The following is a 17,311-nucleotide window of genomic DNA, read 5'->3' on the forward strand; positions in this document are numbered from 1 at the left end:
GTTAAAAACACAGCTTTAATCGTTATGGAGATATAGTCAATTATAAATATATCAAAAAAAATTTTTTTATCACGTGTGACGTGACACAACGCGACCAGTTTAGTCAAAGTTGAAATAATGTATCTTTTTCTGTCGTATCCTAACACTGTCTTTGAGTTTGAGACTGTATTTTATCGTGTTTACAAGCATGTTGCGTCATAGGGACGCCATCATGCCAAGAAGACTATTGTTTATCGAAAATTGTAAAATAATGTCAATTATGTTAAAAACTTGATATTTGTTCACGTGTTTACAAGCATGTTACGTCACGTTCTTGCTATAAATGTTTAATTTAAATTATTGAATCCAATTATAAATATTGTTTTTAATATAAAATTGTTAAAAATTATGTCTGCGTTTATAAAATAACGAAAACTACTGAACCGATTGTCGTATAGTCAACACTAATAGTTAGGGTTATTCCTGAAGAAGGTTTTATTATTAATAGCGTTTATATATAATGTGAAATATATAGGTTCAAAGTCGGGGTCGGAAGCTAGTACAAGGGAACAAGATTATTAGAAATATCGTAATGTTTTATTAAAAATATAATAAAATTTATAAATCGCCTTAAAGCAATTAACAGTTTAATTGGGGTAATTTGGGGCAAGTTCGACGTAGTTAGCTGGCAACATACCAGTGTGGCCAGTTCTTAACACTTGACCTGTCATCCATCCCTCGTCTATGGACGTGACATTTGAAATTAGGTCACCCTCGCGGAATGATACCTGTAATAAAAAAGTATTATTTATTCCAAGCAAACGCTAAATTTCGTGTATGTTTGTCCACAATCTTCAGTAATAGAATGAAATTAGGTCCAACTTTCAAGGGCTGAAAACCACGTATATATTACGACAGTATGGTCCTAGCAAATACCTTACATACAATCAGTGTGGTAACAGCGTAATGGAATACAATTTAAATTCAAAATTAGAACAATTAACGACCTTCGGCCGAGTATATAAGCTCGTTTTTCCACACGATTGGTCATTCGGGCTGCGCGCTGCGAGTGGAGACCTTGTCTCCTCGTGCGCTGCAGCCCGTCAAGGGTTATAATGGCCCGCCCTATAGCAGGGCGCGAACCACCGAATGGCTAATGACATTGCATTGCCCAGAACGGGTCTAAGCACACCCTTTACGAGGGAGGATGCAGCAGATGGACCACGGAACAATTGGTCAGTCTCAATTTAACTACAAGACTAAGAGACAGACGGGTCCTTCAAGAAAAGAATGTACCAATTCTTAAAAAGCCGGCAACGCATTTGCGAGCCTTCTGGCCATGTGACTGTTCATGGGCGGCGGTATGTCTTAATAGCAAGTGAGCGTCCTGCCCGTTTTCCCCCTGTTATATATAACGGCCCTTGTGTTATGTTGCTTAGCTCACGACTGGACCAATTCGAGTAATTTTATTCCTTGAGCTCTGAGGAAGGTTTTTATGGAGAGAAAAATTGAAAAAATAAAAAAACTTACCTCGTCGCTATCATTCGCTTCGTAGTCATACATCGCTACGTAGACTCGCTGAAACAACATTTTAAAAATTATTTCTCTTGGCTAGGCACTGATTTGCTCAAAGCTTATTTAAATTTGTAACAAAAGTTCTGTTAGATAGATTGAAATATATCAGCTAAATTGCACTTTAAAAGTTTCGTGTTAAAGTATTCAAATTTACTAATAAAAAAGGCAAAGTTCTCAAATCTATAGGCAATAAATGGATAAGAAAATACACTTTTGCATTCATCTTCGACTTATAATAACAAAAGAATAACTAATACTAAACTAACTTAAAACTCTCAAATAAAAAAATTACTTCAATTCGAAATTGCAAATGGGATTTTAAACGCAATTATTACTCTCGCCCAGCGAGACCTGAGACCCAGGTTCGACCCTCGCTTTCCTTCCTGAAAATATATATAATATATACCAACCTGATTGTGATGATTAGCTGGTCTGTGTGACTGATGCGTGACCTGTGATTGGTGATGCTCATTCGCAAGTGGATCCATATCTGTGACCCGCCCTATGTTGCGGGTCTGTTGTTGGACTTGCTGTGTTCCTGAAATTATTATAACACTGTTAGTATGCAGCTTTAGATACTTGACACATACCGGTTGGAATATGACAGTTGACAGATACCAGTTGGCCCTTAATTTACCGATATGATAACATTAATGTCTTGGACAATGTCGCACGGTTTATTTCCAAAATTATGTTATTAAATATTTAAGAGATATTTGGAGCGTTTTATATTAATATGACAGATATACAAAGACAGCTAAACAAACATCAACTGTCAACTGTTATCTGTCATATGTCAAGTGCAAGTAAAGTCATAACCATTAAAATATACATATACATGCCAGCTTAGCAAACATCATTTCTTAGCTGTCATTTGTCACCTATTATTTATTTTCTGTTATTTGTCACCTATCATCTATCGGCTGTCATCTATCACCTACCAGCAGAAATCTATCACCTATCAGCTGTCATCTATCACCTATTAGATGTCGTCTATCATCTGTCATCTATCACTATATCTGTAATATTTCATCGATCAGCTGTCAACTGATTAATTTATCAAAATTTCTCCCTTAATATATGTTATAACTATGCTTTTTATTGTACAGTCAAGAAATTTGAAGTTTTCGTTTGCTATATCCCCTTTTACCGTTAGGTAGATTTATAAATCTCTTTAAAAATTTTTAATTATATACAAAAATTCCCCAAACACACAACACAATGATTTGTGCAATGATATATGAACATCAAGAAGCCATTTAATTTCTAGTATAATATGATTCTATATAAATGGGAATTATTTTATTTGTGAGAATGTTTTTTTGGAATAAGTGATTTCTTTAAAATGTTCTTAATTTTATTGACATGACATGCAGTGACCATGCAATGATCAAACATACTAAAGAGAAACGTCGTAAGTTTTATAAATCTAAAAATCTAAATGATTCTTAAGCAAATTTTCATATTGTCTATTTATTCCAAATTCAAAATACACTATTTTATAAACAAAACAATATTCGAAATTCAAATCTCACAAAAATCACTATTCCAAATTCAAATTTTATAAACATAATTGAATTTATAATACCAAAAAATAATTCCCACGCAACCTCACCTCTCTTATCACTGGAGCTGTTATAAATCAAAGTAGCCGACGCCCGCTGAGTGTTGGGCGGCGCCCGCGGCCCATCGCTCAACGGGTCATAATCTTGAATCCTACCAATTTTCGAGCCATAATTCGATTGCGACGCCAACTCCTCATATTGCGGGTAGTTGTAAATCTCTTTGTACTCTTGGCGTGCTGGTGTTTGGTAATGATTTTTCGGCGGTAGGTTTGGAAGCATCTCCGTTGCGTACGAGTCGATTTGATGTTGATAATCGTTTGTTGCGAGATCTAGTTAGCACAAACATAAACCAATGTTCAGATGCGTTTTAACGGACCGTTAAACATCTTAACCAAGTGAATTTTTGTTCCTACCTTCATATTTATAAATATACGTAAAGATTTTATCATATCACAAGTCTTTCTGAACATCAGTTTATGCTAAACACAAAACATATAAACACATATTGCAACATACAAATTATGATATACATAGAACAAATAAATTACTACCCTCCTTTTAACAGAATTTTTTGTTAGTCAAATAAAAACTAGATGCAAAAAGGTAGGCTTTTCAAAAGCATGGTTTTCTAAAAGTTCCCAAACCAAGGGCTCAGTGACAAGAACTCGAAGTTTTTACCCATTATCCACCCCCCAGCTCTGTTCTATTTATGTCATAATTGGTATATTTCAAATAACCATAACCAGAAAATGATGTGAAATCTGTGCAGTATGAATAATAGCAACAAAAATTTAAATAATAGTAGCGCTACAACTCTAAATGAGACCCATTTAGAGCCATTCCGACCCCTCCATCATTCTCCAACATCCATATTATAAGCAAGTAGCAGATCAGCCTTTGTCTGATTGGGTCGAACGTATTAGGATATGTATTAGCTACATCCTTTTAGGTCTGGGTCTTACGTATCTCTCTCATGAGGCAAGTAGGTGGTCAGCCTTTTGATATTTTCATTATGTGTTATTGATTTCGGTAATATATATAATGTTTTATATAAGAGACTAGATATAAGGGAAGGACCAAGGAATGAGAAGAGGGCGGCCTAAAACGTTGGATAGAAGATATAGAAGCGTAAGAAGGAAGGGAATGGAGAAAGAAAGTCATGGCCAGAGAAATTTAAAAAAGCTAAAGGAGGATTACCCATGAAGGGGTTCTGATTGGTACGTTCTTAACGTTAGGACATCGAGTAACAAGGATATTCAACATTTGTAAAGTCTTTATAATTTTTATTATAAGAGACATTTTAATTGAACAAATGAAACCCGAATCAAAGACCCATGTAGAGTTGCAACGCTATTTATTTATGCCTGATGAAGGTCTGTACAGTCCCTCTTTAAATAGTGAAAATATGTGAATAACGCTAGCGCTTAGTTTTGCCTTTAAACACGCCGTTAAAAAGTCCGTTAACTTGTTAACCCAAATACGATAACGCACCGAAGTCGGGTTCACAAAATGTCTACCAAAAACTTAAAACTGTAGACATACGGACTAAGTCTAATTTTAGTATTAAAGTACCCTCAAAATTTTTAATACTCACCAACAATTTCGCCATTTTCATTAATCTGCCTCTGCCTCTCCATCTGGGCCTTCTTTTCCAATTCACCGTGGTACGCAACGTTACTTATAATCTTCGTATTCGCTTTAATTCTTAAAGTTTCGGGGTCATCCGCTACCTAAAATATACAAATAGTCAAATACCCTCAAAATTTTTTGTTCATCTGTATGGCCTATTATCCAAATTTAAGTCAGTCTCTGCTTAAGCACTGTCAAACTTTATATAGAAAAATAGTTAATCAGGTCCAGGAGACTTTCCTAAGCCGGCCTAGGTAGTAGTAGGTCGGCCTAGGCGCTGGATCGACAGAGGACCTGCTATAGCTGAAGGCCGCCAATTGTGAGGTGGCAAAGCCAAGGAGCGCTGGAAGATTCTCATTTCGGAGGTCAAGACTCTTTTTGGGTCGCAGAACCAGAGGAGTGAGTGAACGGCCTAAGTCTTCGGTCTCCTCTCAGTGTAACTACCATTCACTACGGTGTTCACTGCAGTCAAGCAGCATTATTTATATATTTACACCTATTTCCCGAAGGGGTAGGCAAAGAACTTGGCTCTCCACTTGTTACAGTCCTGACACACCTCTCTAGCTTCATCTACTTTCATGACTTTCACCGTGCTTATGAGTACGTTTAACTTGTCCCCTTTAGTACCTCCTGGATTTGGTACGACAAGGCGTACCCAAATCCAGGGACCCAAAAGGGACTTCACCATTGTTTCCTGATATATCCTACTTATTAACCACTCCTCATTCATCCATCTACAGAAACCATGTCTTCTCCTGTTTTAACCTTCACTGCTTACGTACCTCGCTATTAATTATCCTAATCATATTATTATGTATCAGAATTATCCTGTAATACAATTATGAAATTATCAAGATGCTCCTGCGTCTCGGTTCGTTTTGGACGTTTGTATGGAAGTCTCCTATCAGCCTTGGACTCACCTGTGTAAATTTCCCCTTGCTTTTTTCGAAATCGGCATGATAATTGACATTACTCTGCAATCTCGTGTTTTCAGCTATCCGCCTGAGTTCTGGAGTTTCCGCCATGGTCGTATGTTTCGCTTTTGGAACATGTCTGCAAAAAAATAAATGACAAGTATTCCGCATACAAATAAATACAGTTTGACAGTAATAACTTAATGTTACAGCTATGTAGAAGTATAGTGCTGGCCTAGGTTTGAACCCCAGCTATGCACCAATGGACGTCTCTGTTATTAACATTCGTACGAAAGAAAACATCGCCATTACAACCAAAAAGACGAATGTTAATGTGCATTATGTTAAATTTACTTAGCAATACCAGTGGCGCTACAGCCTTTTAGGTCTGGGTCCTATGTATCTTTTTCATGAGGCAAGTAGGTGATCAGCCTTTGCCGGAATGGATGCCGGTATTACGATGATCACACTATGCCGGGGTTCTATGACTTCAGGGACGAGAGCCGCACGCTGAAGCCACTAGACCAAAACAGCTGAAGACAAATGATGACAGGTTCTTTTTAAATCCAGTAATAAATGTTTAAACTGTTATCAATCATTCACGGATTAACTCGGGCGTATCATGAAAGTTGTTTCGCGCACTTTTACTTGTTTTTACTTTCGCAATGCCGATTAGAATGTAATTACCCGCTTAATTAGCAAGACGTAGCGTGAACACTTGGTTTTAATAAGGCTGAGATTCAGCTACTTTATTTGAGTTTTTTTTCTTTTTACTAAGCCTCTTGGCAACTTAGAAGGTGGATAGACAAATTAAGGAAACAGTTGATACATGGCACAGAGTAGACAGGAATGGTTGTATTTGGGTCTTAAAAATTGGCACACAGATAGAAAAGAATGAGATAGAAATATAAATGCGTTTAAGTGTAAAAGTATCTTTCTTCGGTACCAATCGGAACCCCTTCACGGTTAAAGGTCTCCTCCAGCTTTTTCCAAATATCTTTATCCATGGCATTCTGTCTCCATTCCCTTCCTGCTAACGCTTCTTTACCTATCCATGTTTTTTTCTTTTGTCCTTTCCATATAGTTGAATTTATCTCTGCATATTGCCACGTCTTTTCTAGGGCATAATGTAACATCTATAACTTGCTTTTCGTCCTATTGAACGTACTATACTTTTATGTCAGTAAAAACGGCTTAACAGTATTTCAGGCAAGCCTATTTGTTTGAGAAGGTACACCTTCTGAAGTCTCAGCTTACAGGCACGGGCAAATATAAGGTTAAGGGAAAGTGCTGTCGTTTCATTATTCGTCAACAGATGGCGTTGGACACAATGACGCTATGTGTAAAACGCGGCAAGTCTGTTCAGATTAAAAAGCTTTCGAAGGGGAAGGCGAGGAGGTACTCCGTGATTCACTCACACCAGTGAGCTTTCGTCCTGCCGAGGTGAGTCACGACAACCCAAACCGTGGTCCGTGTCTCGCAGTTTGCGCTACTCGTGGAAAAAAACAGCCCGAATTGAGCTGATAAGCCCTTCAGGGAAACAACGCGAACCCATTATTATTATTTTTAGTTAAAAATAATACTTACGACTCGCAATAAGGTAGCTTTCCATATCCTTTGTATGTTCTCATGTTGAGAGTCATCCCGCATTCTTGACATTTGAAGCACCCTTTGTGCCAAACCTGAAAACAAAACATTTCTTAATATCAAAAGGTCGAAACGAAACCACTTTTCGTTGATAGTGTGACTATAGTTAATTTTCTTACAAATAGATGGTGCTATATGTCAACTTAAACGCGCTCTTAAAATACGTTCCTTAATCTATATAAAGGCCGATTTACATTATCTTAGTGTTTAGGAGAGCGCTTTAGGATAGTACTTTAGTTGAAACATGTAAACGCTACTTGCTTTAGTAAACGCTACGCTAAAGAACTTGCCTTTCAAGTTGTACTAAAGCACTCTACTAAACACTAAGATAATGTAAATCGGCCTTAACTGTTATGTAATCTGTGAGGGTTATACATATTGTGGTAGAATTATTTATATCGGTCCAGCCGTTTAAAAGGAATTCAGTGACATACACACGTACAGTAGAATTATGTATATATGTAAGCTATGCTATCTATGACTATTAAGTAAGATCAAACTTAAAAGATAGGATATGATTAATTGAAATCGGTTAAGTAGTTTAGAAGTCCATACCGGACAAACAACGTGACGCATAATTTATATATATTAAGATATGTCACCATTCCAGTTGCCTGCATTAACGGAACAATAAATAAAAAACATATAATATATATATAATTAATAAGTTATATTATTGCAATATCCTTTAAATCTAGGTCAGCGAAGTTATTAAGAAGATACGTTAAAAGTGCAAACGAAATGTAAGCCGCTTTGTACGCGATTAACTCAACAAATTTTGAACGGATTTTGATAAGATTCACCATTCAATGGTGACTGAGGAAGGTTTAAGTGTAACCTATAATTATTAATTATGTTTTTTATGTTATTTAACTGAAATATCTAAATCGAATGTTATAGAACAGGGGATAAACGGGCAGGAGGCTCATCTGATGATACCGCCAATGGACAATTCCAGAAGGCTCGCAATTGCCTTTTGAGGATTGGTATTGGACATTGGTTCGGAAATACCTACCGCCCATGGCCACTCTAAATGCCAAAGTGCTCGCGAATGCGTTACCCTCTTTCCTTCAAAGTTCAAGGACTCTTCTAGAAGGTAGGTTATTTCTACCTCAAGAAAGGATCCTTGGCTAGTCTAACAACTGGCACTAACTGGCCCTAATATCGAAACGTATATATGGCCAAGGGGAATTACTTTGATAGCGCGTTTTAAGGAATAACGTCATCAGTGTGATTTGTAAGCAAACTGTAGATGTCGCTACATTAGGTAATGTCCGTCCGTGGGAAGCCAGCATTTCACTTAATTAGCTTAATTAAATTAGACATTGTTAATGTGAGAAATGCTTATAATTACTTCATTACTGGAATTAATGATTTTGACCGACTTTATTTATCATATTTGTTTGAGTATTCGAACCCTGGACAGACAAATGGACTCTCTGGCTTGTACGGTACAGGCATTGGACCCAAGTCGACAGATACAGAAGGCTGATCACCGACTTGCCTATTACGAAATAAAAACAAAAGGGGGCCTGAAAGGTTTTTTTATTGCCCATAAAATTGTCGGAAAGTCATAATCCTTTTGATTTATATTCCAACTTATAACCGTCAAAATTTCATCGAAATCGGTTCAGTAGCTTTTAATGTCCACGTAATGCTGGGTGCAAAAGTCAAAAAATAATATTCCCTATTTGGGGTCAAATTACATAAATTATGCGTATCTATATATACTCTAAATTTAGCCTTTCCACCACAGGTTCCGTGGTGTAGTGGTTATCACATCTGCTTTACACGCAGAAGGCCGCCAGTTCGATCCTGGCCGGAATCATATTTTTTTTTATTTTTTTCATTACTAAAACGTGACAATATAGTAAACTTCTTATCATTGTAATGAAATATATAAGCAATATTTAATTTCAATTTTTTTTAGAATGAAATTTTTTTTTTAATTCTAATTTATTTATTAAATGTCTGACCTTATGGATATATCTTTAGTATAATTTTTTTGTTATATTATATAATTCATGCTGTAGGATTACGAAATAAATTAACATATTCAATTACGCGAGTACCAAAAATAAACTTCAACAGATCGCCGTTATTGCATTATGCTTACTTATAAATAGTAACTTTCTGATACGCGTTTACTACCTAGCCACTGAAACGATTTAAATCAAAAAAATTATTGGTATCGCAAAAATAGTTTGATAGAATGAAATTTCTTTCTTCATCGATTTGTAAACAACAATTTAATTTATATTCTTTTGCTGAATACAAATGCTGAAAAGCACTTGAAAAATAATAAATATATATTTTAACCCTACCTGGAAACAAGGTAGGGATACAATTCCATTAGTTGCCTAAAATTAGTTTTATTTGCACATTATACTTACTATATATTACTATATTAGATTTAGATTTATAATTTGGGTGAAATATATAAATTTAGAAAAGAAAAGGAACAATAAATGAATAGCTAAAGATATATTTATATTTATAAAAGTAGTGAATTAAGTGCAATTGTATAATAGTTACATAATATTTTTAGGTTAAGATTCAACTATACATAAACTGTTAATACATAAATACTAAGATTCATTTTCCTTTCAAAAACAGATTTATGCCAGTTCTTCATATCATTCTTAATAATTCCAAACAAATAGAATACTTATTAGAGCACTTTGGTTATATAAAAAAAATACTTGTCGAAACAGTAGAACTTTGATGTTTTTTTAAGGTTTAAAACAATATTGAAGTGACCTTGTTGAAATGGCAATTGTTCATATCCTCATTAAAGGCAAAATAGGTACAGAATACAAGTCTTCATGGAATTACTCATAGCTTTGAGGAAATTACTCTAATTAATAATACACTATCTAGGCGAGTTAGTGCTCAGAGACCTGACCATGCCATAAGCATAGACAGGTCCATGCCAGGATGTCAGGCTAGTTATTTCCAAATTCTGGACATTTAAAAGAACACATTTCAGCCTGCTGAGAAATAACCCTAGATATAACTATGGCATACACCAAGACACAGGCTTGTACGGACCAAAAATGAGATGAAACTGGCTGATTTAGAAGGTATAAGCTTGCCAGAAAAGGATCAATGATCACTGTGGGCACATGCTCACATATGCTCAGATTTCCTTAGGGTTAAAATACTTAATTGTTCGGCCTAAGATTTAGAACTGTCTACTCTGAGTTAATGGCTTTACGACAATGGACATTTCTTTTAATGTGTACAATGCTATTTGTTATAGTCAAAAGTAAATTAAATCATGTGTCATGCTGAAATCTGAATACAAATATCCTATATTATACTGATGTCATATCTTGGTGATGTCATACTATATATAGATATCCTCAGTGCAAATGCATATATCTTGTTAGCAAGTTCCTTGAAATTGAATCAGGATAAAAGCTAGCTGTGCCAGACCAATTAGGGATGCCCCATAACTGCTCTCTCTGTTACCGCAGAGTAATAGATTAACACTGATTTGATTCATACTTTTGTAATTTCTTTGTTAAATGACCTTGAAGTTGATGAGAAATAACTGACAATTGTGATTAACATGTGCAATTACATGATTCAATCTGTGAGTCTTACAAGGATGTACTTCAGTAAAATTAATATGTGATAGAGGTTATCTTATAAATTTAACCAGCTTCAAAAAAAGGAGAGGGCTATGAATTTGATGTGTATTTTTACTAAATACAGCATGTTTTTACATATAGTTTTCATCACAATTTCTTATTGCATTCTTTGTTCTTGAAATCTTAAACAATCACTTATTGGTACAGAATAAGTGCATAATTGCAACATCAGACTATACAATTCGGAGCCTTCACATACTTAGGTTCTGTGGAGCATCCCAAGGACCTGCAGAGAAATGTGGTTTCAATATTTTGATGACTGTTCCTGTTCCAAAGGTATTTGACAATACAGTGCGAACATCCTAAGGGACTTTGGTTTGACGGACAAAACTTGGTAGAGCATGTTTTGTTATAAAGTTAGTTGAAACACATGCCTCAAATAGATACCAAGTTTTTGTGGGGAACTTGTGATGAGTCAGATGTATTAAGATAATAAAGATATAGTGGTATACAATATACCTATTAAATAGCATAAAAATAAATAGTATAATAACAGGTAAGGCTATTATGAATAAAATGTGGTTAAAATAATCAAGTATTGTTTTCTCTCTAGGGGGTGCACAAGTATTACATAAGCACTACAGGGAGGGTAGGGAGGGGTCTTTGATTTTCTTAATTGGTGTTTGTAGGCGTAATTATTTACTTGATTTATGTGTGATAAATCAGTTTATTTATTTAAGGATTTCTTTTTGTACCTTTATATTTAGATGTAAGCATTAAGGATCACAGAAGAACAGGCTAAAACCTTAAAAATAAATTAACGAGTTGACCATGACATATAGACCGCGGGCGGTAACGCAAGTTCGGCTCTGTAGTCTGTACATCGAGAGCAAACAACAGCCTAACGTTAACCAACATAAAAAGTAAGATAATAAACTAATTTTATATGCATTTGTTGCGTTTCTAAACATGACTGCTATGGTTACGTTTTTTCAAACCACAGCAGTTTTCTAATGTAACTTATTATGATTTTATTATATTATTCTGTAAAAAAGCAAAAATATGAACTCAGATTTTCAAAGGCAAAATGCAGTATGTGCTAACAATTATCTATTAAAAAAAAAATTAGTGGCGCCTATAAAGGTCAATCTAATAAGCAAGTTAGTGATCAACCTCCTGTGCTTGACACATCGTCGACTTTACTTAGCTTTGAGTCTAAGACAAGCCGGTCCTCTCAATGTTTTCCTTTACCATCTGAGCTAATTCGCATAGAGACAGAAACATCATTGGTGCACTGCCGGGGTTTAAACCTACAATTTCAGGGAAGAGTTGCACACTGAAGCCACATGGCTAACACTGCTCTCTTTTTACCATCTTATAGTGAGCCAAAAGCAGCCTTAAGCAATAATTTAATATTTTAAATAAATCTTTAATAGATAATAAGCATTTATAACTTATGTAAAATAATGACATTTTACAATACTATTAATAAATGAGTAGCTACCCTATTGGGACAATTAACTTGCTGAATTGTTATATGAATTAAAGTGATAAATTAATTATGACATCATTAACCTAGTTTCATGTCCTTGTTGTGTTCTATAATAACTACATTATTATTGCAACAAAGTTCACTTGTTACTTTTTCATACAGCCTCCAGAATGTTTGAAATTATTTTTGTGTATAGAAATACATTTAAAAGATAAAGATGAAGTCACAAGTCACATTGCTAATTTGCTATGGAGAGTTTAACTCTCCTTCTTGATTCGTTTGTAATGTTTTTAATTTAGATATATAGTTTTCTTATGTTATTTTATAATAATAGACTATAGTAAACTGCCATATAATGCGGTAGTAAAGCCGTTTTATTCAATAATTAAAAAACGAGGAACACAAATTTCAGTAATAAATACTTTCTTTGCAAATATGTGATTTATATACCAAGTAAAGCCTAAAATAAAATTTTATGTTAATTTTATAACTGTAAGGTTGCACAGTGCACTTTGATGAAAATCACATGAACAAAGCTGTTGTGATGCTGGTTAGCTTTATATTTGATATCTCCTAAACCATTATTGTAAGCATTGTATTGGTAAACTATGTATGAAAACCTAAATCTACCACTAAAAATGTGAACTTAAAATAAATCTACAGTCACCAAAATGACTATAACTTAGAAGTTCATTCTCAATACAACAAACAATATAACTGTATTATCTTCAATAATCCTAACTGCTCTTTATTTTAGAATTTTTCACAATCTGTAATAATTATATATTTATGAAAATCTATTAATTGTTAAATTAAATGTTTTGTGTACAAATTTGTTTTCAAGTTTAAATGTACGTTAATACATGAAACAAAACTTGACGTATTTTAGTTCGCAAAGATTTTTAATTATCGAGATTCACGACAAAGGTAACATTTCAGGGTTATTATTAAACTTATCTCCCTTATCTATTTTTAATATGTAAATAATCTGATAACAGATAATACCTATGATATCGTCATGAAAATTAGGTAATTTATCTATGGCAAAAACCGAAGTATGTAGAAAAAGTTCAACTTTAATTTGAAGTCTACTGTAGTTATTTTTGAAAATGGAAATAATAAATCTATGTGAGAGAGGACAATAGTATCGATATTTTTCAACACAAGGTCATATTATTGCTTAATAAAGAATACAGGGCGGAGACATACCTAGTTATGGTAATAAATTGAACTCACGAAGTATTAATATAATTTTATGAGTCATTCGTCCGGTTTAATTCGGATTGGCTTTGTACTTAATTTAACGTACCTACAATTTCGTGTTAAAGTGTTAGTAATTCTGTTAATTATGCGGAAAAAGTAAAATTAACTTTCTATCAATGTTACCTTGTCCAAGCATTTGAGTTCCTCTGTGGGATAAACAGTTTTTACGCACCGCGCACATGTTTTATTCATCTTGAAATAAGTTCAAAACAATAAGCAACAAACTCACAAGAAAGTTTCACTAACTTTTGAATCACCGAACTTAATTTTTAACAAAACACTCATGAGCACAATGTCTGTAGCATCCTCAAACGCGCATGCCAAAAAATGACAAATGGCTGCCGCAAATATTGCCCACCTCAAAATATTTGGATTTTTTTCCTTTCACCATTTTTTTTTTACAAGTTACGTAGATTAAAAATAGTATAAAATTTAACCAAATCAACATTATTACAAACCTTTTTATTTTTTCTTGTAATTAATCTAAAATACACATAAAAAATTATGACATACACTGACACTTGTCTCTTTTTAAAACCGTTAGGGCCTCATTGAATAATTGTTTCGATGTTTGAATCATGTCAACCAGATGGTTATAATCATCATTTTTTTCTTCTTCTAACATTTTGAGTTTATCTTCCAATATTTTTAATTTTTCCTCGGCAAGTTCCAGTTTATATTTGAGTTCATCCTTATCCAGCAAATCATAACTTTCACTTGGATCATCCGATACTGTTTCACTAGGTCTTACAGCGATAGCGGCAATTGAAGAATGTTTTTTTCCTAACGAAGCTGCAGTCGAGGGAAAGCCATCAAACGTTTGTTCCTTTTGTATAGCTGTTTTAGAAGTTCTAGATGGTCTTTTGGAATCTTTCATTGTCTTCAATTCATCCTCAACCAAAGCAATCTTTCGTTCAAGCCTCCTTTTTTTCTCTTTAGTTTTTCTATGAATTACATCTAATTCTTCGTATTTGTGCCTTTCATTATCTATTCTTTGATTCAAAATAAGAATCAAATCCGAAAGCTTTTTAATTTCATTGTCTGTTGCAGTTTTCATGGGTGTAAAGAACACGCTTTGCAATGAACATTCTTCGTATCTTAGTAATTGCGCACGTAGTTCTTCAATTTTTGTAGCTTTTTCTGTTGCTTGTTCTCTTAATGCGTCAATTTTAGCATCTGTATTCTTAATAAGTTTTTGATACTCAAATATTTCAGAGTGCATTTTATTCATTTTTACAGTATTTTCTTTCAAAACTTCTTGATAATAGGATTCTAAGCTTTTGATTTGATTCTGAAAATATATGTAAAGTTAAGATAATAATACAAAATTTGTAAACAGTGTAAATTTACTGAATTCATACATGCGCTTGGGCTTCATACATACCCTTTGTTCGTTCACGAGCAAATCATCGTGATTACTTTTTTCAACAAATGTCTGCATTTTTTGCCGCAATGTGGTAGCGTCACATTCCAAGTTTCTTATTCTGCATCGAGCTCCTTCCAATTTTCGTTTAAGATCAATATTATCTTCTTTTAATGCTTCAAAGTCTTTCATCGCTCGGTCTACTTCTCTTTTACGCTTCATTTCTAGGTCACGTAATATCTGAAAAAGTTTTGTAACTCTTAATAACAAAATTGAAATACGATAGCGTAAAGAGAGAGACAATTGCGTAGTATTTATTTTTCGATAAAAATTATTAAATCTGAGCAACCAAGAATATTTACCTACGTTTAATTTCTGATTAGGGTAATTAATTATTCGTGTCCAAGACACAACAAACTTTTAGTTTCTGTAACGTTCTCGTTTCTCATGTAAAGTGTTAAAGTAAAAACTTACTACAGTTTGATCATTCTTTTTAGCTTCAAGAAGATCCTTATGTTTTCCATTCAGTTTTTCTTCTAGAACAGCAATTTTACCTTGCAACAGAGCTATTTGTTGAGCTCTTCCTTTCCAACCGGCTAAATCGTTTTGAAGATCTTTTATACTAGTGAATTTATCCCCTAATTCCTGTTGCAATATTTTTGTTGCTATAAGAATATCGTTTTTTAATTCAAGATTCCTATTCTTGCTGTCATACAACTTTCTGTTAACGACTACTAGTTTGTTATTTAAGTCTTTCAATTCATCAGGATTAACGTCTCCTGTCTCGTCTTTGCATAGACAAGCTTCCAATTTTTCGTTTTCTTTATTAATTAGGTCCAGTTGCATGATTTTTCTTTCTAGAGCAGCATTTTTAGTTTTATGGCTCTCAACTTCAGCAACTAAATGACGATTCTGTTTGCAAAGCTCTGTAATTTTAGCGCTAATAATTCCGGCTGATTTTGAGGATATTGCAGGACCGGAACCGGATATTATATCGCGTATACGTTGATTTAAATCGGCAATTGTTTTATTTTGTATCTTTATTTCTTCGTCTTTTGTAAATATACATTTCCGAAGTTCATTGTTTTCCCCTGTCATTATCTAAAGAGAAACTATTTAAATTATTTTTTAATATAAAAATACCTCATAGTAATAATCAAATACATATACATATGTGTGAAGACTTATATGTTGACATTGGTAGTATATCTATGTTCCTACTTGCATTATAACAAGACGCGTTTCATCATCGGACGTCAAGGCAGAATACAAAATAAAATCCGCATCACCTCGGCGTCCGTCTGAAGTATTTCCGAACAAATTATCCTATGGCTACTTTAAAGATTGCAATGCATAAAAGGCCGGCAACGCACTTGCTGAACTTCTGGCAATGGCATGGACACTCAGTCCATGGGCGGCCGTATGACTTAACATTAGTAGGCAAACAGCCTCCAACCTGTTTGCCTCTTGGTACATAAAAACAAAACCCCTGAATAAAGTTTCTCCTTACATTTAATAAAAAGAGCAGCAACTGATTATACTATTTGCGCAATTAATGCTTGTTCTTATGGTAAACCGAAAATTGTAAAGGAACTGACATGTCCTAAACCCTCAAATTGTCTAGGGTCTTGACTCTTGACCCATTCCTTAAAAATTAAAATTCAAGGGAGAATGCAATCTGTAAAAATAAAGGGTTGTACCCACTGAATTATTATTTTATATACCTTTAATTGTTCAATTAGGTGAGCATTCAGTTCAGGCGGGTAAAGCAAATCCTCTGGGTCTGGTTTGTCAAGACCAGCTAACATTTTTAACTTCATCTCATCGGTTTCATCTATTTTGGCCGCTAATTCTATAGTTTTTTCATCCTTTAAATTAGTTTTTGACTTAATTTTCGCAGTCGATCCTTGTTTTTTATCCATTTTGAATTAGATCTAGATATTTATTTTCATAATAAGTCATGTACTCGTCAAGTTTGTCAAATTATCTTTAAATTCTTTAATTGAATTCTAATAAATAATGTAAACACAGAAAAATAATGTTTGATTATTGATTTATGATGGCACGAGTTCGAATATTAATTAAAAAAATGTTGTGAAAAGTCCAGTTGATAAAAATTTATTGTTTTTTTAAACTGGCAAGTTTATTCGCGTTGCAAATTGATTGACTTTTTGGCGGGAAGTCAAACTAAGCGGGTGTTTTAAATTTTGCGTTTTTTCAATAATTAATTTTTTTTGTATATAATTGTTCTTTTTTTTCTGTAAATAGAAAATTTGTAACATTTTGTG

At 33.9% G+C, this 17,311-nt stretch overlaps 2 protein-coding genes and 1 non-coding gene across 4 annotated transcripts; 1 reads left to right on the forward strand and 2 right to left on the reverse strand.

The window, feature by feature from the left end:
- Positions 1–81: 81 nt before the first annotated feature.
- LOC125062391 (LIM and SH3 domain protein Lasp) lies at positions 82–13,997 on the reverse strand. Of its 2 annotated transcripts, XM_047668288.1 has the most exons (8): positions 13,784–13,997; positions 7,250–7,344; positions 5,669–5,801; positions 4,714–4,849; positions 3,170–3,448; positions 1,965–2,092; positions 1,510–1,557; positions 82–767 (listed from the first exon to the last, which is right to left on the reverse strand). In XM_047668288.1, the coding sequence occupies exons 1-8, from the start codon at positions 13,850–13,852 to the stop codon at positions 627–629; spliced, it is 1,029 nt and encodes a 342-aa protein (XP_047524244.1). In that variant the 5' UTR covers positions 13,853–13,997; the 3' UTR covers positions 82–626. The 2 variants fall into 2 exon arrangements, with proteins under 2 accessions (XP_047524244.1, XP_047524245.1); XM_047668289.1 differs by lacking the exon at positions 3,170–3,448.
- Trnav-uac lies at positions 9,065–9,137 on the forward strand. Its single transcript has one exon. It is a non-coding gene; the product is annotated as a tRNA-Val (tRNA).
- A 119-nt stretch (positions 13,998–14,116) lies between the features above and the next one.
- Positions 14,117–17,025, reverse strand: LOC125062150 (coiled-coil domain-containing protein 13). Its single transcript, XM_047667780.1, has 4 exons — positions 16,748–17,025; positions 15,498–16,124; positions 15,045–15,263; positions 14,117–14,951 (listed from the first exon to the last, which is right to left on the reverse strand). Exons 1-4 carry the CDS (start codon positions 16,943–16,945, stop codon positions 14,163–14,165), a joined length of 1,833 nt encoding a protein of 610 aa, XP_047523736.1. The 5' UTR covers positions 16,946–17,025; the 3' UTR covers positions 14,117–14,162.
- Between the last annotated feature and the right edge of the window lie 286 nt (positions 17,026–17,311).

This window comes from Pieris napi, chromosome Z, assembly GCF_905475465.1.
Source record: "Pieris napi chromosome Z, ilPieNapi1.2, whole genome shotgun sequence".
Lineage (NCBI taxonomy): Eukaryota > Metazoa > Arthropoda > Insecta > Lepidoptera > Pieridae > Pieris > Pieris napi.